At 42.4% G+C, this 25,881-nt stretch overlaps 1 protein-coding gene across 1 annotated transcript in view; it reads left to right on the top strand.

Annotated features, from left to right (window-relative positions):
- Positions 1 to 25,881, top strand: part of SMS (spermine synthase) — a 46,869-nt gene that overhangs the window by 12,194 nt on the left and 8,794 nt on the right. The window contains exons 2-8 of the mRNA XM_036840949.1: positions 4,198 to 4,318; positions 8,127 to 8,217; positions 8,798 to 8,862; positions 14,151 to 14,326; positions 15,365 to 15,519; positions 15,967 to 16,056; positions 25,396 to 25,510. Of these exons, the coding sequence (XP_036696844.1) occupies positions 4,198 to 4,318; positions 8,127 to 8,217; positions 8,798 to 8,862; positions 14,151 to 14,326; positions 15,365 to 15,519; positions 15,967 to 16,056; positions 25,396 to 25,510 (813 nt within the window). The remainder of the gene's footprint in view (positions 1 to 4,197; positions 4,319 to 8,126; positions 8,218 to 8,797; positions 8,863 to 14,150; positions 14,327 to 15,364; positions 15,520 to 15,966; positions 16,057 to 25,395; positions 25,511 to 25,881) is intronic.

Genomic DNA, 25,881 nt, shown 5'->3' on the forward strand with positions numbered 1-25,881 from the left:
TCCCAAATTTGGGTGCGCTCTGACCCCAGGCTCCTGCTCACGCATGTGTAGAGCATCTAGTAGTTCTCAAGGGACTGCATTGCCCGCCTCCCTTCTGCCCCTGGGAAATTGGGGTGTGGGGTCTTTTTTTTTTTTATTTTAACAAAGGCGGGCTCTTCTTGTATTTAGTGGGTATGGCTGGGATTATCAAAAGTCCTGTAAGGAACAGGAAAGTCATTTACACTGTATTTTCAACCCGCGTCGAGGAACCCTGATAGAGCAAGCCCATTTTGTTTGGTCGTGTTACGTGCTCCTTACTAGACAGGCATAAAGGTTGAAATTGGATAATTAATTTCAGAGCATTTTCTGGGGGCCTGTCATGGGTTACCTGTGGCTATAGCTGGCAGGGAGTTTGGACTTTTTTCAGGCCTCCTGTTGTGTTGAATATTTTCTATAACCTTTTGGTGACTGGAGTGTAGTTAGCTTGGAGTTAGTGGGGGTTTATTTTTCTTTTTTTATCTAGTGGTTTAGATCAGTGGTTCTCACACGTGGCTGCACATTAGAATTTCCCAGGGAGCTTTAAAAAAGTGTTGCCTGGGTTCCACCCCCAGATTTTTCTTTAATTGGTCTAGGATGTGGCATCAGAAGTTTTATAACTCCCCAGGTGGTTATAATGCACAGCTAGGATTGAAAACCACTGGTCTAGGTGTTCCAGAAGCTCTGCAGAGATACAGGAATAAGGATGATTAATTTAGCTAGATGAGATTTTCATTTACCCACAAAACATTTGTTGAGCACTTGAGATCAAGATGACCAAGGAAGCTACCTTGTTAAGGCTAGTGGATCTCATTTCTTTGGTTTCCAGTTTTCATCTTAAAACCTTGGTTCTGGAAAAGAGATGCTAGGTAGTTGTTTCAGCTCCAGCTCTGCTTTCTGGAGTCCTCTCCAAGGGCTGGGAGCAGCTTGGGTGACAGGGGAGCCCCCAGGTCAGGAGGAAGGTGAATATGAAGTGAGGTGAACAGTGGGCAGAACGGCATGGTCCCCATGTCCCTGGCAGGGCCGGCACACTCTGGCCACAGGGACTGGGCGGTGGCGACAGCCAGCAGGATCATTCAGACCCGGGCTGTTTGTACTGAACTGGGGGCGTAAGCCCACAGTATAGGAATAAGGGAGCACTAAACTGGATCTCTTTTGTAATGTGTTTTCCTTCAGTTTGAAACCTGGCTGGAGGGCCTCCATTAGCCCACTCAGTGCCTTTCTGCTAATTGTGCCAGTTTGAAAAAGGGGATGGTCGCCACGCTGGGCTTGGCCAGCAGTCAAGGGCTTTGCGTGTATCAGACAAAGACACCCCCTTTTCCTGCCCAGGGGACAGAGTTTGCTCCAGCTCAGCTCCAGGGCCCTCATTCGGTGCACAGCCTGGCCAGCGATCCGCAGGGTGGCCCTGCCTGCACAGCCCTCTTCACCAGCATGGGGGTTTTGTGTCCTGTTTTGTGATGTGCCAGCTGAACCCGGTCTTGAGGCCGTTTACCGGGAGTGATGATTTGTTTTATACACTTTCAAAACAGAAAACATCTGTTCTGGCCAGGGAGGGATTGAATAATTGCATAGTGGCTTTCCTAGTCACAATTCAAGTACTGCTGGGCGCACTTGTCTCCACCGCCCCGCAGCTCAGTCACTTCCACGGTGGCCCGACCCCACCAGGCTTCGTTGACAAACACAAATGGAACAAGGTCAGTTCTTTGTATCAAGTTTGAAATTGAAATTTTTTTCAGGGGCTGAATTCAGTCTTAAAACCACAGTTCTGGGGGATATAATTCAGGCCTCCCCCTTTTAATTTCCTGAAACCAGTTCCAGAGTAGCAAAGCCAGCTAGATTATTCTTTGCCAAATGAGTTTCCCAAAGGCACAGTATTGCTGGGAACGAGGGAGACCCAAATGAGACAGGAGGCCGCTGCTCGTGCTGGGCGGTGCTTGTGCTTGGGTGGGGCGGCGGTGTGGGCGCTGCTCCGGTGGTCCCTTCCCGATGCGGGGCTTCTTCCTGAAGGGGCCTCAGGTCATTTTGGCCGGGCACAGGGCGTGGCTCCCCCCACGCTCTTCGACCCTGCCCAGGTCCCCGCGGCCTGCTGGGCGCTCGCTGCCTTCCCTGTTGGGTGAACCCCTGTTGGTATTTTTATGGGGGGGTTGCATTCCCTTCACTCTGCTCACTTCTCTCACACTTGCTGGTACCCCACCAGGTCTCTGGGCCGGGGCTACTTGTCTCTACCTACTCCTGGTGTGCTGTTGGGGGATGCAGTCTGTCATTTAGTTTTGTTCTAAATGTTGTCTGTGAGGTTTGGTTGTGCTATCCTAATTGCTCCGTGTTTGGAGGTTGAGAAGATTAAAAAAATCACTACTCCTTCACTGCCATTTTTGCTACTCCATTTGCTTTTGTTTGTTAAGCAGAGTTAAAATAGGACTTTTGGTGGGTATATTAGTCGGCCAGGGCTGTTGTAACAAAGTACTGTAAACTGGGTGACATAAAACTACAGAAACGTGTTCTCTCCCAGTTTTGGAGGCTAGAGTCTGAAAACAAGAGTATCAGCAGGGCCACACTCACTCCCTCTAAGGGCTCTAGGGGAGAGTCCTTGCTTCCCTCTTCCAGCTTCTGTTGGCTCCACGTGTTCTTGGCTTGTGGCCATTTTCACGCCAGTCTCTACCTTTGTTGTCGTCGTCGTTGTCTCCTCCCCCCTCCTCCTCCTCCCCCTCCTCCTCCCCCCTCCTCCTCCCCCCTCCTCCTCCCCCCTCCTCCTCCCCCCTCCTCCTCCCCCCTCCTCCTCCCCCCTCCTCCTCCCTGTGTCTTCTAGGCCTCAGTCTCTAATAAGGACTTAACTGGAATTAGGACCCACCTGGATGCTCCAGGATGATCCATCTCTAGATCCTTAAATTAACTACATCTGCAAAAACCCTTTTCCAAATCAGGTCGCACTCCCAAGTTCTGGGGCTTAGGGTGTGGACGTATCTTTTGGGGGCCACTATTCCACCAACGACAGTTGGGGTGGATGAAATCATCTGCTTTTTAAGTGGCAATTTACATTTTTAAAAATGTCTGCGTAGGCCAGAATAAGACACATGTGCTGCCCAGTTTGGCCTCTGAACCCAGTTTGTGGCCTTCGTTCTTATCGTGCACCGGAAGGTGTTGGGAGCATAGTTCAGATGTCATTGGAGATGGACTCCTGCATAGATTGAGGAAATCCTTCCAGTCTGTTTTGACACTCCTTAGTTTATGGAAGGAATTCTAGTGTAATTTTCTTGTGAAACCACACTGTGGTCAGCTGTGGATCTTGTTTTTTTTTCTTTTGCCCTCGGTTCAGGTCACAGGGATGCTTTGTTTTGGTGCTTTGCAGCCCCTACTCTTTTCCTTCATGTGGAAGAAGCACCAGCCTGTGGAGGGCTCCTTTTGTCTCATCTTGGTTCTTTATCTTACCCTTCTCAGGGAGTGAGCACTTTTGCAGATACAACTAGATAAGAATAAATTGCATTTTGTTTTTACCTAAATATCATAATGATGGATGTTCTTGAAGATTGTGGCTTCAAGTGAACCTACAGCGGTTAATGCAATTTCTGTAACCTTGACCTCAGTCCTTGACCTGAGAGCTCCACTTTGGTAGCAGGGGGTGGGATGGGAGATGGGGTCACAACGCCTAGCAGCTTGTACCATATTGAATTGTTCAGTTTCTACCAGTTAGAGATAGGTTACTGAGTGGCGCCATTTATTTTTTCCAATAATAAAAGCAAGCCATCCTTATTGTACAACACCTGGAACACAAAGCCAAAAGTTTTGAAGTCGTTTATGATACCCATCAACAGTGGATGGAATTCTTTTTCTAGTACTTTGTATTCTCATTAACTTACTTAAGCTAAAGTGGAATGTCTTTTATTGTGTTTGTCTTTCTGGTTTCTGGCTAGCCTGAATATTTTGTTAGGCTATTTCTAGTTTGCTGAATATCTGTCTGCATTTTTGGCACAGCTATTTTGTGGTTGGTGTTGGCATTCTTATTTTGTTCCCTGGTAATCTGAAGCCTCTCCTTGTAGGGTTCAGAACGTTCATGACAAAGGCGATAAACGACGCTGGCAGCTCTGTTCAGGTTTTCTTAAAAGTTCATTCATCAAACTGTGCCTCGCTGGCTTTGCTTCTGAATGTTTCACTCTGACCATCTTGCCTTCTCCCCCTGTTCTCCAGCTGATGGTGAGACCATTCTGAAAGGCCTCCAGTCCATTTTCCAGGAGCGGGGGATGACGGAGTCGGTGCACACCTGGCAGGACCATGGCTATTTAGCGACCTACATAAACAAAAACGGCAGGTGAGGCGGCCTTGAGTGCTCCTCTTCAGGTCTGAGCACTTCAGCAGTGTGTGTGTGTGTGGGGGGGGATGTGTGTTTGTGTGTGTGGGTGGATGTGTGTGTAAAGGGCGGTGGTGGGGTGGTGTCCTGGTTTTTTTCTTTCCTCCTTTGGCATCTTTGAGGAGGGGGCTAGAATTCAGTGCCTCTCAGCTCTAGCTGCACAGTAGAATTGCCTGGGAATGCCTTCACAAAATCCATGCCCAGGCACTCCCCCCAGAGATTGAGGCCACTGGGCATCGCTGTTTCTCCAAACACCCCCCGGTGATTCTGTGGGGCCAAGACCCAGAACCCTTGGGCAGCATAAGCAGTGTGAACCGGCAGGCAGTGATCCAGATGGCCGTGCTTCACTTCCAGAGTTTCTGCTGCAGCAGGTCTGGGGCAGCACCCCAAATAGCATTTCTGACAAGCTCCCAGGGGATGTCAATGCTGCCGGTCAGCTGACCCCACTGTGAGAAGCCTGTAATAAGTGGTTATCAATTAACGCAGACCGCAGTCAAATTCAGGATGAGAAAGTCTGCAAGTTGCTTGACAGGAAGCTGAAGGGATCCAGGTGCTGTTTTTGTTTTTTTTTTTTTTTCTCCTTAAGACTTTATAGATGATCTAGACTTTTTACCTGATCAATATGTAAATGAAAGTCAACCTAAGACTGGGAAAGGAAATGACTGATAACAGAAGACACTGGTGCATTGAGCTCTTTGCATTTCCATAAGTCTTGGTTTGTATCTTCTAGACTGTCTTGTGTGTAAAACCGTTAAGATTCTTAGTAATTTGCACTATTAATTTTAAAATGTGAACTCTGGGTATTTTTGATGGCTTTCATTCCGTTCTCTAAGTTCTAGAATTCCACGTGGCTTCATTAATGTCTTATATTCTCTCCCTTGTTTTTCTAATTAAAAGAAGACCCCCCCCCAATCTTACAGAGGCCCAGAAGACAATGCTGTGAGGTGAGGGAAACTTGTACTTTTGAGCTCAGCCCCGCTTCCATTATTTTCTTTATAAGGGTACATGGTTCACCCCTGTGGTGGTGATTGTTGTTTCTGACTATGTAGCAAACGTCCATATATGCCTGTAGCAGATACCTCCAACGTATCTAAAATGATTTCTTCTCAAGGGTGACCCAAACCCTCTACTGCCTCCGTCCTCGGGCTTTGGCCCAGTTAATGGTGAGTCCCATAGAAGCGGAGGTCTGCAGCTGGCCTTGCACCCTCCAGCCTCTCTTTTCCATCCTCCCTGCCCCCATGTCTCACTGTCCTAGCTGTGGTCCGTCATTTGGGGACACAGCAATCAGACCTTGCCTCTCTCCCAGCTCGGTAGGTTCCTCCTCCACTCCAGGTGAAGCCTTGCATCTCTTACCACCTCCTAAAGGCCTTTGCAGCTGGGCGCGACCAACCTCTTTACCTCAGTTCTTGAATCTTCTGCCCTAGACACCAATCCCAGTTTTCTAGAAGGTTTAGGATTCTTCCTGGAAGGGAGTTTTTGAGTAATGAGAGCTGTTGGAAGTTGGTTCTGAAAGCAAAAAAAAAAGAGAAAAATTAACATGCTTATTAGTTTACTTTTTTTTTTTTTTTGGCCGTGCCGCACAGCTTGCAGGATCTTAGTTCCCCAACCAGGGATGGAACTTGGCCCCTTGCAGTGGAAGCACGGAGTCCTAACCATTAGTCTACTAGGGAATTCCCTAATATGCTTAGTTTAAAAACTTGTTTTCCACACTGGTCTTCCTCTCCTCTCAGTTGGTTAGCTGGGACCCATCCCCATGCGGCCTGTCGTGAAACCTCACTCCTCTCTTCCACGCCCAGGCACCTGTCGGCTCAGGATAGGGACTGCAGCTCCCAGCCGGGCTTCTGGCCTGACTTCTGGTTAATGACCCCTTTGTGTGTGGTCCTGGTCCTCAGTCACCTTTTTTCTTGGTCTCCATTTTCTCCCCCTTGCAACTCTTCCTCTTTCTTTATTTCCGGTTTTAATCCGGTGAGGTTTGACTCTACCTTTCGGCATTCTCTGTGTTCCTAGGTTCTCTGGTGGGGGATTCTTTGCTAGAACCACCTAGCTGGTTAAGAGGTGGCATTTCTCTCTCCTTCCTTTACCCCTGGCCCCTCTCCTTTGTGTGGCTGGTGGTGGTGGTGGGTGGGGATGGTCAGCTCGTGCAGGTGCAGATGAGTTTGTGGTGTCCTGGGCCTGAACTTGATTTTGAGGCCATTTAAGGGCTGAAGGTGAAAATTAACTAGTTGTATTTTTTTTTAAATATTTATTTATTTTATTTATTTGGCTGTATCGGGTCTTAGTTGCGGCACGCAGGATCTTCATTGCAGCACGCGGGATCTTTTGTTGCAGCACAGGCTCTCTAGTTGTACTGTGCAGGCTCTAGAGCGCACGGGCTTAGTTGCTCTGCAGCGTGTGGGATCTTAGTTCCTCGAACAGGGATTGAACCTGTGTCCCCTGCATTGGAAGGTGAATTCTTAACCACTGACCACCAGGGAAGTCCCACAGTTGTATTTATTTTTTAATCCAAGCACACTGCCCGTATTCTCCAAACAGAACTCTTCATCTTATTTAGTATCATTCAAACGTTTCTTTAACCACACCTTTTAGTAAGAAGTGATTTTATATCAGATGTGCACATACACATCTGCATATATACAAATATACATGTCTAATTGAAAGAAAAGTTTCTTCAGATAATTCTTACACATGTGTGATAGACTCTTTATTTCATAAAAAAGCTGGTCAGATACACTAAATTAGAGGTTAAAGCTTTTCCTGTAAGGAGCTACATAAGGTCTCTGTCACATACTCCCTCTTTTTTCTTAAGCAACTCTTTAAAAATGTAAAAAAACATATTTAATCTGCAGGCTTTACAAAACATGCCGGGGGCTGGATCTGGCTTGCAGGCCCCGAGCTCAGTGAATTTAGCCACCACCTGCTTGCAGTCAGAAAAACACGGCTCTGGGGACTTCCCTGGTGGCGCAGTGGTGAAGAATCCGCCTGCCAGTGCAGGGGACACGGGTTCGAGCCCTGGTCCAGAAAGGTCCCACATGCCGCGGAGCAACTCAGCTCGCGTGCCACAACTACTGAGCCTGCACTGTAGAGCCCGTGAGCCACAACTACTGAGCCTGCACTCTAGAGCCCGCGAGCCACAACTACTGAGCCTGCACTCTAGAGCCCGCGAGCCACAACTACTGAGCCCGCGTGCCACAACTACTAAAGCCTGTGCGCCTAGAGCCCGTGCTCCGCAACAAGAGAAGCCACCGTAATGAGAAGCCTGTGCACCGCAACAAAGAGTAGCCCCTGCTCACCGCAACTAGAGAGAGCCTGCGCACAGCAACGAAGACCCAACACAGCCATAAATAAATAAATAAATAAATTTATTCAAACAAACAAACAAAAGAAAAACCACGGCTCTGTTTTGAACTCTGAGGGTAATTGGGAGAACCCAGTTTGCTCTTCACCACCCTCCCTTCCTTTTAAGGAGGAGTCAATCACTGCTGAGGAACCTTCTTAAAAATCAGATTCATAGAACTTGCTGCTGAATCACTTTCTGGACCCAAGAACCTGTTTTGAAAACCTTAGCACTTGATGGCTCTCTCTAAAATCTTCCCTAAATGATTGGCTTCCCTGCCCCCATGAAGAGGCTCTAATGAGAAAGCAACAGGGATAATTATGTAATTTAGGGAAAAAAAGAGCAGTGGTTTTGCCTTTTAACTGGGTTGGTGTCTTTTTTCTTTTGAGTGCCGTGATACAATTCCTAACCTTAAAATTATGCTTTCCTCTGTAGCTTTGCCAATTTGAGAATTTACCCGCATGGATTGGTGTTGCTGGACCTTCAGAGTTACGACGGTGATGCGCAAGGCAAAGAAGTTGACAGTGTCAGTTTTCCACTTTTATTTACTCAAGTATTTGAGGATCACAAAATCTGCTCAGTTTAATGAAAAAATTATTTTCACCTATTTGCTGACTTTCACTTAATTTTTTTTCAATAAAATTTCTATTTTATCTTAAATATTCACTTAATTTTAAACTTGCTTCCCTTCAGATAAGTGATTTTAGAAGAAAAATAGTTGTTCCTCAGTAGTTTTTAGGAACCTGGCTGTCATCTTTCCCTTGACTGCTTGAGTACTGAGTTATGATTTTACTTTGCACTGGAGGGAATGTAAACCTTTATCTAGGATGTTACAGCTGCAATATCCTTGAGCCTTTCCCTTTGCCATTATTTTGTTGGTACCTTAGGCTGAAGTGAGGTTGGCACTATGTTGGGCTAGTTGGCGTGGGAGTGTGGAATTGGGCCAGGCCTGCAGGCTGCTTTAGGGGTTGGGGAGGACAAGTGTATCTGGGCATCTACCAGTGTCACAGCTCTGTCAACACGGCCTCAACCTCCTGGTCTGTTCTGGAATTTAGCTGTTCCACTCAGCTTATTCGATAAGCCCATTTCTTTTCTTTTAATTGCAGCTTTTGAACAAAGTAGAAGAAAGAATGAAAGAATTGAGTCAGGACAGTACTGAGCGGGTGAAGCGGTAAGTCCACTCCTGAATGTTCTTTTATATTTGGTTAATCGATAAAATAATCAGAATGGTGGTGTTATCCCTGAGCAGTGTCTAAGATATAGAAGAGATCAAAGTCCTGCTTCTGGCCACTTGGTAGACTGAGGTAGTGGGCCCTTACAACAGAAGACTAACTGTATATGAGAGAGAGAGATGCTAGACAAAGTGGAACAAAGGCAGAAGGGAGTGTACAGTGATTCCAAGGGGCTGGAACTGTATAACGCAGAGAATTAGGTGGAGCTGGCACCTCAAAGGGGAGCTAGAAAACTCCTCCTCGACCCTGTCCAGTAAAGAGAAAAGATTGTCTTGTCTTTCCTCAGAGTTCTGGGCCCCAGAGTAGAATTAAGCAGTTTTAAGAGATTTTGACAGCATGGGATGATAGAAAATTTGCCTCAGTGCTTTCAGGTAAGATGACATTGATATTGTAAGGTACTAAGAATTTCAGAGGCCACCCACCTTGAGCAGCCCCTGGTGGGTTCTTTTCAGATGAAAACGAAGACCATTAACCTTTCTTGAGGAGTGCAGCCACTATGCCACATGTGACTATTTAAAACTAAGTTAATAAAAAAGAGTTCAGTTCCTCAGTCTCACCTCATGTCCCTAGCTAATAGCTAGTGACTGCCATGTTGGACAACACAGATAAAGAACATTTCTGTGGTGACAGAAATGTTCTGTTGGACAGAACAGAGGTATTTGTCAGTGGTGTCAGATGTTAAAAGAGCTTTGATAGAAGTAATAGTTTTTTTGTTTTTTTTTTTTATTAACATATTTCCATGGAAATAATAGTTTTGTAATAGTAAAATAAAAAATAAAAGTAATAGTTTTGACATTTGTTGGGAGGGATAGAGTCTGGTAGGTCCTGGGAATTAATCATGGCTGCACAGCAGGTAATTCTGAGCGGTTCGGCCTTGCCCTGCCTGGGCGGCTCCTTACCAGGCCCTCAAAAGTGGGCTTGTCCGTTGCTCATAAAGGCAAACACACAGATGCAGAAACACAGAGAGACTTTAGTAAGGTTGGGGCGTCACCGATGGAAGTGACCATCCAGAATACAGACCTCTCCATTTCAGGGCACTTCCCACCAGAGGGCGTCCTTATTGGCTGTTTAAGGACGTTTAAGTACTTAATGGCTCATCCTGCTAAATTTGATCAGCCTAGAGGAAAGCCCCAGGGCAGATGTAAGATAACTGGAAAGTTGTTTAACCTCCAACATGGACACAAAGCAGGAAACTGCATGTGAAGAGAGCAGGACACAGTGTAGAACTCAGCCACTTGATTGAAATCTGTCGGAGCACCCAGACTTGTTTACCCCACCCAAGTTCAGCTTACGTGTCCTCGGGCCCTTCCCCATCCTTAAAGAACTTGTCCACACCTACACTCTTTTCTGGAATTTCCCTCTTTTCCTGCTTACAGAGTTTTCCTAATCTTTCCTGGTCCATCTGAATTGAACTGGTTCCCACTGTGTCTTTAATTCGGTGATAATGAATTGGCCAACATCAAAATGCCTGATTTTTTTTTTTTTTTTTTTTAAATTGGTCTGGTTTTTATTGGGATTACTTCTAGGAGTGAGCAAATAGATGGAATGCATTTATGGGCTTCCGCACTCATGAGAAGTCTGGTTCCTTCGTGGTTTTGGTATGGGAGTTTTTGAATTGAGAATGCAGTTATACTTCCGATTTTCAGTTCAAAACACAGCACAGGCCTTGTTTTTCCTTGTCACTGTTTTTACATCTTTTCATAAAATCAGGGTGGAGCGGGAAGGAAGTTGTTGGGAATACTTTGTTGTAGGCCCTTTGTTTTTGGCCTCAAAAGGACAAGAACGGTGCCACTTTTCTGTCTGGGGAATGACATTGTTAGAGACTGAATCATTGACAAATGACTCAGTAGCATCTGAAATGATTACTCCCCTGTGGCCAATGATTTAAATCTGAATTAAGAAGCCATGGGATTTATTAGAAACTTTATTTTCATATCCTACTATTCAAAAGAAAAGGAACAGGAAAAGCAAGCTTACATCAGTAATGTTTTGTTGAAAAGAAAAATTCTTGCAATTTACACGGTGTACCTGAGGCCCAGGACATATTCTGTCTTTCTCTCTACCATCTATTTTCAATTTTCTGTAGTGAAGGTTGAAAAGAGAGTTATGTAGGGCTCCAGAATATCTCCCAAAGCCCATTTCAGGGAGATGCGCTTCATGTTAGTGAAGCCAAATCCAGCCTCTGTACCCCAACACTGAATTAAATCTTGGAGACAGAGTTTTGGGTGAAGTAGAAAAGAATAGGTTTATTGTTTTGCCAGGCAAAGGGGGCCACAGCGGGCTAATGCCCTCAAAACTGTGTGTCCCAGCTTGGAGGGGGTAGTGAGAAATGTTATAGTAATGGTTCAAGGAGAGCGTGATCAGCTCATGGACATTCTTCCGATTGGCTGGTGGAGGTAAGTGGGCGTCAGTATCATCCACGTTCTGGTTCCAACCAGTCTGGGGTCTACGTGCTTGTGGGCAGCATGAAGTTAACTTCTCCCACCTGGTGGGGGCTTCAGTATCTGCAAAGCAGCTCAAAGATACTGTTACAGTGTGTGTATCCCTTGGGGGGAACCAGGACCCTGCCCCAGAGTTACACTATTGTTTCTCTTGACTGTTCCTCCCTTGTCTCTGTATCCCCTCCCTTCCCTAATTAGCATCTGTTTGAACTGCCCGTTGGCACTCAGGGAAGGTCTTGGAGGCTGAATGAAGCCCGGTTTCCTGTAATCAAGAAATGGGGGACACAGAAAGGCTTTTGTGCCCAGGAGCCCCACAGGGTCCTGCTCGGTATGATCAAGGGGATGGCTTCCCCATCCTTAAAGATCCTTGCTTCTTTGCATGTCTTTAAAAACCACTGTGTTGCTGTGGAGGAAAGAGCTCTTACCTGCACCCAAGGCACCATTGACACAATTGAGAATGGACATTGTTTTCATTGGGTTTGTGCATAGTTCAGTAATTGCCTGTAGCTGGCTGGCTGTCGACCCCGAGGGGTGGGTTTCCTCCCCTGAAAGCCCTTGAGTTGCTATTTGTTACTTTCATCCAGTGTCACAGGTAAGCTCATGCTCCCACCTCATGCCACCCACCACCCATCAGCGAGAGGTGGAAGAGGCTTCCCCCAAGTCCTGTTTGCCTACTCTCGGGGTTTGTCCTGTTTGGGGTGCCACATTTTACAAGAAAAACCTCTGATCTGCCTAATTCCAACAGCTGAGTTTGTTCTCCTGGAAGATGAAGAAGTGGTTAAATTAGGAGGAGTTAGGATTAAATGACAGTTTATGGGAATTTGCTTTGTAAAGTCAGTGCTTTTTGCAGATGTTAGTATTTCCTCATAGAATGAACCTTTAACAGGTTCAGACTGTATTCTTGGAAACAGGTGAGCGGAAGAGCAAAGACTTATCAGAGTGGGTCAGAGGTAGCCCAGCCCAGCATTTTAGGTACCTGTGGCTTGTTTACTGTAAACCCCACTGTACTTGAGAACACAGGACTTGCCCACGGTTGTGTTATGTATGCAGTGAGTTCTCATCTTGTTTGTGTTCCACTTGATTTGCCAAGCCCCCTTTCCAGGTCTGGTTTTCCTTGTCATGTAGTGTCCTCTGCTGTTAGTTTCTAGTACATTCACCCTATCTAAAATACTCAGTATTAACAAAAAGAACTGAATGAGAAAATCATCAGTTTGCAGCTATTCTCGTAATAATTGGTTCAGGCAAGAATCTTCTAGATGCCAAAGCCACTGGTGAAGGTGTGTTGAGAGATCAGGACCTTGACCCAGTTTCACAGGACCGCTCCACACCCTGCTTAGTAATTTCAGAGGGAAAAAAGGTACCTTTGCAAGTGGAGGGATCTCGTGGGCATCCGCTTTAACCATGTGGTCACACTTAGCATCACCAGTAATAGGACAGGAACACACCTCGTGCCCCTGATGTGATGCTTGCATAATATGCCAACTTGACTCTGTTGAAGAGATCTTCAGGCAAACCCACTTGAGGGATTTCCTGCAGAACACCTGGTCTGGACTTTGCTGTGATGTGAATGTCATGAAACACACAGGGAAGGGGTGATGACGCCAACAGACTGTCTTCTTTTTTGACATCTTTATTGGAGTATAATTGCTTTACAATGGTGTGTTAGTTTCTGCTGTATAACAAAGTGAATCAGCTATACATAAACATATATCCCCATATCTCCTCCCTCTTGCGGCTCCCTCCCACCCTCCCTATCCCACCCCTCTAGGTGGTCACAAAGCACCGAGCTGATCTCCCTGTGCTATGCGGCTGCTTCCCACTAGCTATCTATTTTACATTTGGTAGTGTATATATGTCCATGCCACTCTCTCACTTCATCCCAGCTTACCCTTCCCCCTCCTCATGTCCTCAAGTCCATTCTCTGTCTGTGTCTATTCCTGCAACGGACTATTTTCGATTAAATGAGGGTAAAAAAGGACAACAGCAAAATACAGTATATGATTCTTCATTCAAAAGTAGAATAGCTCTGGGCTTCCCTGGTGGCGCAGTGGTTGAGAGTCTGCCTGCCAATGCAGGGGACACGGGTTCGAGCCCTGGTCTGGGAGGATCCCACATGCCGCGGAGCGACTGGGCCTGTGAGCCACAATTGCTGAGCCTGCGCGTCTGGAGCCTGTGCTCCACAACAAGAGAGGCCGCGATAGTGAGAGGCCCGCGCACTGCGATGAAGAGTGGCCCCCACTTGCTGCAACTGGAGAAAGCCCTCACGCAGAAACGAAGACCCAACACAGCCATAAATACATAAATAAATAAATAAAATATTAAAAAAAAAAAGTAGAATAGCTCTGAAGGAGATAATTGGCAGTTGGGGATACTTGAACATGGATTCCTTACTAGGTGCTGGTATTCCATCCATGTGGACTTGAATGGATGTGGTAGTGACAAAGTAGCTATGTAGGCAGTCTTAACAGATTCCTGCTGGAGTATTTGGGGGTGAAGGATGATGTCTGCAATGGCCATTTTCTCCAGCTTTTTTTAGGGAAAATTTAAAGTATGCCAGAAAGGTTTTTTAAAAAGTAAATTCTTAATGTACAACAGTGTTGAAATTTGGTAGTGGCCATGTTTGTATAAACCTCAAAGCGCAAGTTTTAGATTGGTCGTGTACTATTGAGGAGTCTGCCTGGGGTCATGTGGCTTCTGTGCATGCTTGTTCCCAGGTCCTCTTTTAAGGCAGCCTCACCTAAGCAGCCTTTCTTTTAAGGCTCATTCCTGTTTTCCTTTTTTTCCAGATTACCACCCATAGTTCGAGGAGGGGCCATTGACAGATACTGGCCCACTGCAGATGGCCGCCTGGTTGAGTACGACATAGATGAAGTGGTATATGATGAAGACTCACCTTACCAGAACATTAAAATTTTACACTCAAAACAATTTGGAAATATTCTCATCCTCAGTGGGGATGTTAGTAAGTATTCCATCCCTACCCCAATCGCATGACAAAGTGACAATGTGTTAGATTGTGTTTTCCTGACAGATACCACCGTTGTGGATTTGTCCAGATTTGTCCATGGCCCTGCTGGGTTGTTTTGTTTTGTTTTGTTTTGTTTTTTTTTTTTTTTTTTTTTTTTTTTTTTTTTTTTTTGAGATGAATATTTACATTGGATTAACCCTGTGGCTTGTCTGGGCTTTCATGTTTTATAGTAGAGCCATGAAAATTTTGTCTTGTTACTCTTTTTTCCTTAGTTTTCTTAGTGATTAGTATTTAGATTGTATTTCAAAAGAAAATGTAATTGCCTTTTTTTTAAAAAAATTTTTATTGAAGTATAGTTGATTTACAATGTTGTTAGTTTCAGGTGTACAGTAAAGTGATTCAGTTATACATATATATATAAATATATTTTTTCGTTATTTATATTCTCTCCCATTATAGGTTATTACAAGATATTGAGTAGAGTTCCCTGTGCTATACAGTAGGTCCTTGTTGGTTATCTGTTTTATATTGCTTATTTTTTAAGAAGTCTTTTAGATGGGAAATTTCAAACCAAAGTAGACAAAACAGTACGATGAACCCACATATACTCACCATTGAGTGCCAACAATTATCAACTCCTGGCCAATCTTGTTTCCCCTGAACTCTGGTCTACTTTTCTCCCTCTCATATTCTTTTGAAGCAACTCTGCTTCATATTTCATCTGGAAACATGCAATTGCTTTTTAATTATCATATCAGAACAGGCTGAAGACTGAATTTTCTTCCTACTGACTAAAGTATATATGTATATAATCTATGTAGGGAACATTTTATGTTGGGTGTTAGATGAGTAGGGTTGATGAAAGTCCACAGTCCAAAAAAACCAAAAAACAACACCTCTGTATACTGCTGTTTTTAAAGATTGAAAATGAAAAATTCTGAATTTTGTAGATTCTAGCACTTTCTGGTATGATAAGTCAGGTGGTGTATGGCTTTGGTTAGAGTCACCATTTTGGATGTTTCTTCTCCCTAGATTTGGCGGAAAGTGATCTGGCGTATACCCGGGCCATCATGGGCAGCGGCAAAGAAGATTACACTGGCAAAGATGTACTGATTCTAGGAGGCGGAGATGGGGGCATATTATGTGAAATAGTCAAACTGAAACCAAAGATGGTCACTATGGTAGAGATATCCTTTGTTGTATAAGAGATCAAGTTAAGTGGGCTTTGTTTGTTTTCTTCCTCATTTTTTGTCTTAAGACTCAAGTTAATGTTACGAGGTAAATTTGTTATAAAGACTACCTTGAACAAACATTTCCACTTAGTACCAGTACCTTTTTATATGGCCACCAACAAAGAAGCAGAGTTGAGAATTCAAGAGCAAGTAACCTTTGTACTGTGTCTACTGTTCAGCAGTTGCTGAAATGGCTTCTTCATTAGAAGAAAATTGAGTTCCTTTTGAGTGTCCTTGGTGCACAAATGAAGTCATTGTCTCATTTATCGTTTTTTAAACTTATGATACCCAAATTAGTGTTAAAAAAATGTTATGTTCATCTTAACCTTTTTAAAAAGTGTATTTCAGAATTCTTTGATACATCCAAATCCAGGGGAAATTTCTCCTTAACATATTTCGAACATTGACCAAATGGTGATTGACGGATGTAAGAAATACATGCGAAAAACATGTGGTGATGTCCTAGACAATCTTAAAGGAGACTGCTATCAGGTAATTATATTTACCAGATAATGTTTTTTATTATGTCAATTGATAATATGTTGATCAGAAATGTGCCTTCTGAAAACAGCTTTAAGTACAATTGGTTAAGAAGATAAATAATCCAGATGATAGGTCATCTTGTAGGGGAGGAAAAATTTTCCCTCTACCCTTCTAGTACTTGCCTAAGACCCCCGTAATAAAAGAGTAACAAGAGGAAAAACAAGTTATTAAATGTTTTAAACTCATGTATTTATGGGAGATGCACAGAAAAATGAGCAACTCAGAGGCTTAAATACGATCCTAATAGGGACAGAGGGACGTAGGTGTCTTAAGGGAGAGTAGATGACTTAGGAAAAATGAACAGGGGCCCTTAGAAGAGTAGAAAAAGAGATAGTTTGTGACAGAGTTTGTCTGGGTGTGGTGTCAGCCTCGTCTGCTGTGATAAGAGGCCATCTTCCCTGGTTGAATTCCTCGGCCAGGGGATCTATGACAGTTGAATTCCTTTTGGAGGATCTGTCTTTAGGCAGATAAAGGGGAGTTCAGAGAAAGCCTCTCCCTACATTTGCTGTTTTTCAAGTGCCTACAGCTCAAAATGTTCAATATGCCAAAGCACCGTATTTTGAGGTAGCCTGTTCTGCTATCCTTTATTCTCTTTATGGGAGTTCTATATACATTTGTATTCAGGGAAGGTGTGTACATATAGTTTAAAAAAAAGAAAGAAAGAAAGAAGTTGCTAACTCCAGATTCTTTGAATTTAATAACATTAATTCATTCTTGTATAAAAGATGCCCTGTACCTTTTTATGACCTGGCAACCACCACTTTTGACTTTTGTCTCTTTAGCCTGAGTCTCTCTGTGTCTGGGTCTTTGAGAAGGAATTCAGGTATTTAATTAGAGGGTGTAGACGATGTTTGATGTAGGAATAATTGCTTCTTGCTAAGCAAATAAATTCCTAAATTCTACTGTGCTTGTAAGTTGACCGATCATTATAGTTTGTAGGATACATTTTGTTTTGTATTTTGAGGATTCATATGTTAGGTGCCCATACCTACATTATTTGGTAGAGCAAGATAACTAAGCAAATGCATATTTTTGTTTGACCAGAATCTTAAATGTGTACCTCTAGTTTTATAAACATATAGATGAATGCTTTCATTTGTTATGTAAATTACCTACACCTACCCATGTTCTCTAATATGTGTGTATCCAAATTTGATTTCATGGTACATGTGTTAATTTTTTAAACAGAGAGAAATTATATCAATGTTAAAATGCAGTTGTGATAGTTTTATGGGCAAAAGGGAAAGAAAGTACATATTTTACTTACACTGTTGGAAAGTTTAAAAAGGGAGGGAGGATGCAGCAGTTCCAATCCTGGGTGTTTTATTTGAAGAAAAGGGTAACACTAATTCGAAAAGATACGTGCACCTCCATGTTTATTGCAGCATTATTTACAATAGCCAAGATATGGAAGCACCCTAACTGTCCATCAACAGATGAACGGATAAAGAAGATGTGGTGTATATATACACAATAGAATCCTACTCAGCCATAAAAAAAGAATGAAATCTTGACATTTGTGACAACATGGATGAACCTTGAGGGTATTATTTCCACTTAGCATAAAGTCAGATGGAGAAAGAAAAATACTGTAAAAATACTGATTTCACTCATGTGGAATATAAAAAAATTTTGAATAAAGGAACAAATCAAACCAAATAAAAATACATAGATACAGAGAATAGAGTAGTGCTTCCCAGAGGGGAAGGGGTAAGGGAGAGTGAAATGGATAAAGGGGATCAAACTGTATGGTAATGGATGGAAACTATGCTTTTGGCAGTGAGCATACTGTAGTGTACACGGAAGTCAAAATATAATGCTGTACACATGAAAAAGAAGAGGGGGAATTTAGGTTCTTCAGAGCATGACAGACTTTTCACAATGAGCTAAAAATTACCATTGTTTGCAAATGTTTGCATTGTTAGCCAGACCCTCTGCCTAAAGTGTTAATCCTCACATCTGTATCAAGCGGCTACTGTTTCTATTTTGTAGATGAAGACAGTAAGTTTAGAGAGTTTAAAGGGCAATTTATAGGGTAACTTTAGAGGAATGTTTCAAATTCATGTCTCCCTGGTGGCTCCTTAGGTTGACTTATGGATTAAGAAAAAAATATAACAAGAACCGCAAACCTAAACCTTCAGTACTGTGGAGTTCCCTTTCGGGAACAGAACAGCCACCAGGGGGAGTCTGAAAAATTCTTCTGAGGCTGAGAGTTTTCCTGGAGCTCTAAAGAGGTGGGGGTTCCTGGTCTATGGGACAGCAGTACGCAAGCCCCTTAGCCATTAAAATACTACCATTAAAAAAATACCAGGTCCTTGCAACTGTTTATCATTTATAAAACATAATTAATGTTATCCTTTTTGAGAAAATAGATTTACAAGCAGTAAATCTAGCAGTTTAAAGAATTTTCAATTATGTTCAAAAAAAATTTAGTTAAGTATAAAGATATGAATCTTAAATCTGTTATCAACACAATCCATAAATCTATTATCAACACAATCCATTATAAAAATAATAAAATAATTTGGTATTAACAGGTGACAAACCATTTGAGAATATTTAGCAGTCTTAATAAAAACTTGGTAAGAAAATTGCAAGAGAAGGGAAACTACCTAAACATAGTAGAAACGATCAGAAATGTAAAGATACTGTATTAAATGGCAAAATACATAAGCGGTTTCCACTAAAACTAGGAACTAGAAGAGGATGCTCTGTTTAAGCTTGTTTTTGAGTCCTTAATGCAGTAAGGTAGGAAAATGAAAACATTATAAACATAGACAGAATCACATTACTTGCAGAGTATATGAATGCTCACAAAATATAGAAAACTCATCTAGAAAACAAGTTGAATTCATGAGAATTTGGTGTAGTGATAGGAGAAAGGCAGACTAAAACTTTTTTCCTTATTCTAAATGCAAAAGTTTGAATGGAAATTGAGTGTGGGCCAGAAATCCTTTTCAAAATAATGACCAGTTAATACTAGGAATAAATTTAACAAGAATGATTTTGAGACTGATAGAATTATGTTAAGATCTTATTGAAAGACAAGCAACTGAAGTGTGAATATGTGGAGAGACAAGTTATTTCTTAGATGAAAAAGTACCATAATCCCCAAGGGGGTTTTTAGAATTAGACCAAATGATTTTGAAGTTCTCTTGAAACCATAATTATCTAAGACTAGCCAAGAAAAAATTTAAAAATGATCACAGTGAAGGGAGATTTGCCCTCTTATTAATTTACTGTGAAGTACAGTAAGCAAATAGGAAGTATGATGATGACAAATATAGAAGTATGGCACAGAGTTGCCCACACCTTGGTGTATGTGTAGACACAAAGCTAATATATGGACTAAGGTGTTTTCAGTTTGGGAAAAGATTTAGTTGATTTAGTAAATGTTGACATAATGGGCTGTCCGTCTGCATGAGAACAAAATTAACCCTAGAAGCCAAAATTGATCCTTTAAATTGGCTGTGCTGGAACTTTTCATAAGGAATCCCAGACTGAATTTTTAAAAGGCCCCTCAGGGCCAGGAAAGCTATGCCACGGGCTTGCCACAGATTCTGCCTGCCATGTCTGTAGACCTGGGTGAATTCCTCTCTTCTAGAGGTCTCCAAAACATCTTGAGACTCCTGCGCTTGTCAGGTAGTGACCTTTCTTGTTCACCTTGATAAGGTTGCTGGGAAATCTGAGTTGCCAATTTTTGGAGGGCTCAGGTAGGAAAAAAAAAATCATTGTTTCATTGCTGTAAGTCATAATTAGCTTGAGGGGAAGTGTTTCCTTATATCTGGAAAACACAGATCAAAACCAGTAGTATTTTAGACAAAAACCATAAAAATTATAACCATATTCACCAGTTCACTCAGTAATCCTTTTTGTTAACAGTGTTTATGAAGCCACCAGGTTTTTCTGTTAGGATTCTGTAATTGCTTATCCAGTTCATCGATATGATCTGAAATTTATGAAACTTGGACATGTCAAAAAGTCCTTTCTATGAATCTTCATGAAGATGAAGCACTTTTGCAAAAACAGTAAAACAGTAACTGTCTGAGTGACAAGACTTAAAAGGTACAGTTAAACACCTGATCCCAATGTAATTGACAAAAAACTTGGTTATAATAACTAGAATTATGAGTAACATTTTATCAGGACATACCAGACTTTGAGAAATTCCATATGATTAAAAAAAAATTTATTGGAGTATAGTTGATTTATAATGTTGTGTTTCATATAATTTTAAGAATATAAAAACATTTGCCCATACCGTATAACCTGATAAGGCTTAACATTCATTTGACAATGCTTCCCATGTAATTTAACATACTGAAGTATCCTAGTTCATTTAATCTCTGAGATGCCTTAGGGTTCTTCTGAAGCATCCTAAAGTTAGCTGGAGGTCAAAACTTCGAAACTCTAACTTCGGTTAGAGTTTGGTATTTGGGACGTTTGTCAAAAATATTAAAAAGTTTCAAAACACCTGGTCAAATAAGATCATAGGTCATTGTGAAACAATACCCATTCACCTAACCAAAATGACAATAAAAGATCTCAAAGGCAAATATAGAAAGTTACAGTCAGATCCCTCAGAAAGGCAAAAAAACTCACAATCTGTTATTGAAAGCAGTTTAGCATTCTAAGAAAACTTTGTTTTGCCAGCAGAGAGAGAAAACCAAAAAACCAAACTCCAGTCTTGCATCAGCCTATTCTTGATAACAAAATTTATTTACTTAAATTTAATCCAATCTTAGCCAATCCTGATCATGTACAAAACTTTTCTAAGTGTTTCTTTTTCACAAACGTTCTAAAACTTTCTGTACCCATGTTATTTTGTCCTTTATTTTCTTTTCTATTCAGAAACAACCAGCTCTCGGACAAAATTACCTTTTTCCCTTTAACAAAACACACTTCCATTCTTCATACCTTCTTTTACTGTAAACACATCCTACTTTCCTTGTATGTTGAAATATTTCCCTTATTTTTTAAACATTTGAAAAGAAAATTTCACCTAGAAAACTTACTTAATTTACATTTAATTTACTCAAATGTCTCATCAAGTTGTTTTTCTTGTTGACAAATTTTATAACAATATGAACTTACTGACTTGCAGTAACCCTAGATGCCATAAAAGTATTATACTTAATACTGATGACTCTAAAGACGTGTATATTAAACCAACATGCTTAAGCTAGATTTAATACCAAATATCAATTTAATAATATTTCCCAGATCACATGAACCTGAAATTTACTCTAACTAGTTTTTTATATTTCTGAGAATTTAAATAAGCACATAATTTCTTTTAGGTCAGTTAAATGGAACTCATCCACAAACCAATCTTGGCAATGCCATTTGGAGATAGACACATATTTATAATGTACACATAGACATACATATGCCTATATAGACACAGATGTAAAAGTTTTCCTGTTTGTGTTAAAAAGCCCCCTTCCCTGTCCCTGTCGTGTCCCCACCCCCCCCCCCCCCCCCCCCGCCTCCACCCCGGTCTCAGGGATCACAGACGATTAAAGTTTCTGAGAGCCCAGGTAGATCATTTTCATCTTGAAGGTAGTAGCTAACCTCTACTAACTGCACACACAGAAACCAGTTTTGGAATGTCAAAAGAGCCCCATCTTAGCCATTTTCAGGGTGCGATTTCCTTCAGTTTTAAAGTAGCCATTTCGGTTTAAATCAATAACAGTAATAGACAGTAATACATATCACTCACGCACATTCACATGCTTCCCTTCCCAGATGAACTTGAATCAGCGTTCAGGTCACCATGACTCCCTTAATGAGGGTTAAAACCAGGAAGAGAGAACAGGATTGGGACTCGTGTACCGAGACACTCATGCCCACACCCAAAATAAAAGCCACACCCAAAATAAAAGCCAAACCAGTTCCAAAAGGCTCACTTAGATACAACATAGCATAAAAGCCTATACATAAGGAATTTCACCTCATTTCACTTCCCTTTTATAAAACAGTTCTAGTTGAAAGATGCTGTTATAATTTAGAGGGCCATTGTTGTCCAGATCCCAAGGCGTACTGAGGCCAGGCAGTGTTAGGATGAAATATCATTTTCTTTCATTCATGGGAGCAAAGCTGATCTCCCAGTTCTGCAAAATGTACTCTAGGGGACTACAGGATGGTGCAGAGCTGTGGTCATCCACAGTTATTCATGGCTGGTGGTGTCAAATACCAAGCAAAGAGCAAACCAGTGCAATGCAGAGCAATCTCTCAGGGTCACAGTTCCCTAGCCCCAGAAAGGGAGATAGCCAACCAATGCCCTATCAGAGGTGAAGCCAAATGACCAAGCCTAGTCCCTTTATCTTAGGGAATTGTGTCAAGCTCGATTTCTGACTTGTTACATATGATTTTTTTTTTTTTTACATGAACATGTTTTTTGTAACTAGAAGGGAAGATTTCTTTGCTGTAGGCAAAGCCAGTGCAATAGGGAAGAATAACCCTGGTGTCAGTGTGAGCTCCATTACCAGAGATATCTCAACCAGCCAATGCAAGTACTGACTGATACACAGATATAAAAAACAAATACGGTCGCATAGACAAGAGATCAGATGAGGTATAGTTCAAAATTGCTTTCCCACTCCCTGATGGAGGCCTCCAAACAGATTGGTCTGACTCCCAAAAGAGAATCAGATTGACTCACAATGAGCCCAGAGTGGCTCACTTCCTGAAAGGGAATGAACCTAGACGGAGCCGGTAGAATTCCTAGCTCACGCATGCTGGAGAGACTCACCCCAAACCGATACCTAAGGTGGGCAGTAGGTCAGAATGTTTCTTGGTTCTAAACAGTCCTGTGCCGAAAGGGCTGGCATCTGGCATCGCCAGGGAGAGTCCCTCCAAGTTCCTCTGAGTGAAATGAGCTCTGGTGGTTGTTGGGGACTCAGGGACACAGGCTCTTGGCTGGCTCATCAAAACTGGTGAAACCAAATTCGTGTGCCTGATACACAGTGAGGCGGAACAAACTGAAACTTCAGCGTTTGGAGCAAAGAAAGGTTTATTGCAAGGGCCAAGCAAGGACAGGCAGCTCAAGCTCTAATGGGTTTTCAGGGAAGAGTTTTTATTTATTTATTTATTTATTTATGGCTGTGTTGGGTCTTCGTTTCTGTGCGAGGGTTTTCTCTAGTTGCGGCAAGTGGGGGCCACTCTTCATCGCGGTGCGCGGGCCTCTCACTGCTGCGGCCTCTCTTGTTGCAGAGCACAGGCTCCAGACGCGCAGGCTCAGTAGTTGTGGCTCACGGGCCTAGCTGCTCCGCGGCATGTGGGATCTTCCCAGACCAGGGCTTGAACCCGTGTCCCCTGCATTGGCAGGTAGACTCTCAACCACTGCGCCACCAGGGAAGCCCCTCAGGGAAGAGTTTTTTAAGGCAAATTTGAGGGGAGGGCTGCAGGGTGTGTAGTTTTCTTCTGATTGGTTGGTGGTGGTAACCCGGTGGGTGGTGGTACTGGATTCTCAGTCATCAGTCTTCTGGTTCCATCCAGTCTGGGGTCCATGTGCTTGTGCTCAGCCTGAAGTTACCAGCCTCCACGTGGGTGGGGGCCTTAGTTCGTCTCGAAGATCCCAGAGTTAAGTATCAGATTGTTAGGTGTAGGGATACAGAAAGGTTTTGTACTCAGGAGGGCCCGCAGGGCCCTGCTCAGTTTCAACACCCCCCCACCCCCACCTTTTTTGATACTCCTCAGACTTGAGGGGAACAGGTGTGGGACAAGAAAGGGAATAAAGTTTTGGATAGAGAGGTTAATCATAAAATTGGCAGAGGATTTCGGCTTTAGGGAGACTCGCTTTCATTGGTGCTTTTCAGAAGACGAAAGTCAAATAGCCTGCAAACTTATGACAGGCTGCTTACCCCTATTGGTGGCGTGAAGTTCTTGTGAAAAGTTAGCAAGGGACTCGACAAAATAAAACAACAGGGTCAACATCCAGTACTGGGAAGGCTGCAAGGACACAGGTGCTTTTTGGAGCAAGAATGGCCTTCAGAATTAAAAATTAAAGTACACGTGCCTTTTGTTCTGGCAACCCAGTGTTTGGGCATCCAGGCAACAGTCATCTATACAGGAGGTTTGTTATGGCTGTGTTTGTAGAGACCAAGACTTGAAGATGGTAAGAATATATAGCATTTTTAGTGGTATGTTACATTTTTAAAAAAACATTACCTGGAATGGTGTTAGGTGAAAGTTGCCAAGTTCAGAACGATGTGTGTAATCCTAGTTATACAAACGAGAACAAGCATTTGTGTTTATGTGCGGGTGAACGTGCACAAGACTTCATCTGAGCACAAGGGAAAACTGAGCATATCAAACAAGACTGATATGTAGTTGGAGGCAGCTGAGGTGTTAGTGCCTTCTAGATCTTTGCGTGGTTGCACTTGATGCATTAAATGAAACAAGTTATGTAACAACTGGACAGGAAGATCCAGTTTCTTCAAGAATTGTGGTTTTGAGGATATGTGTAAGAACATTTATAGGAAAAGATCTGGAATAGTTTATCTTAGGGAATTGCGGCAAGCTCGATTTCTGACTTGTTACATGTCATTTTTTTTTTTGTTTAACACGAACATGTTTTTTGTAAGTAGAAAAATGAAAAGACAAGGAGAATAACCCCTTTCTTCTTCAGGAATTTGCCTACAGCTAGGTGGGTCCCTAAGCACATAGTTTCAATACTCCAAAGATACGGCAAACCCCAAACTTATTTCCTGTATTTACTGTAAAGGGTCTGTATGAGAATTCCAGCTCCTACCTGCTATACTCTGCTTGTTAATAACTCTGTGATTGTGAGAGCTGGCATTTATCACATGGCTTTATTACCATCAGTACTTGAGGTATTAGAGGTAAGATGCAAAAAATAAATCAATAGACAACAAAGTCATTCAGTGCTTAGTACAAAAGAAAAACTAAAAGTAGAAGAAAATACATGTAGTAGGAGAGGCAGTATAGATGAGAGTTAAAAGTGTGAACTTGGTTTTCAGATCTAGGTGTGCTTCTTGGGTCCGTTTCTTATTGGGTGCCTTTGAGCAGGCTTTGTGACCTCTCTCATTTGTGTCTCTATTTGTAAAATGGGGATGGTAATAGTACCTGCGAGGAGTTGTAAAGCATGCAGTAGTAGGTCCTGAATTTTAGCTCTTAGCAGGTATGGGTGGAAGTCATTTTTGCTTGTGCGGCAGGGTGCTGTGGCCCTCAGCCCCCGCATGCGTCTCCCCTTTCCTTCTACAAGTGTTTAACTACTTCCATATGTGTTGGCTCACCCGCATCTATTCCTGTTCTCTCTGGAAGGTTCTAATAGAAGACTGTATTCCAGTACTGAAGAGGTACGCCAAAGAAGGGAGAGAGTTTGATTATGTGATTAATGATTTGACAGCTGTTCCAATCTCCACATCTCCGGAAGAAGGTAGATTTCTGTTTTTTTTCTTTTTAACCAAGATAATGTTCATGGAAATGTTTTTCTTGGCACCATGTGAGAATGAAAGGATCTTAAGAGATTGTCTAGTGAAGTTCCTTCATTTATTAAAGGTAGTTAAACGGAGGCCAGAGGTGGAAAGATGGCTAGATTTGGCTTTGGTCAAATCCTGTTTTGCCATTAAATGAGCAAAATTAATTCAGTTGTTTGAAATAAGCATGAAATAAAATAACTCATAATCATACCATTGAGACATTAGCTTGTTGGATAACTTATTTTTACATACTGTGATTTTTTTAACCTGTACTGGGACAATATGGTGACCTTTCTAAGCAACACCAGAGACAGTTCCCCTTCTCAGA

The sequence above is a fragment of the Balaenoptera musculus genome, chromosome X (assembly GCF_009873245.2).
Source record: "Balaenoptera musculus isolate JJ_BM4_2016_0621 chromosome X, mBalMus1.pri.v3, whole genome shotgun sequence".
Lineage (NCBI taxonomy): Eukaryota > Metazoa > Chordata > Mammalia > Artiodactyla > Balaenopteridae > Balaenoptera > Balaenoptera musculus.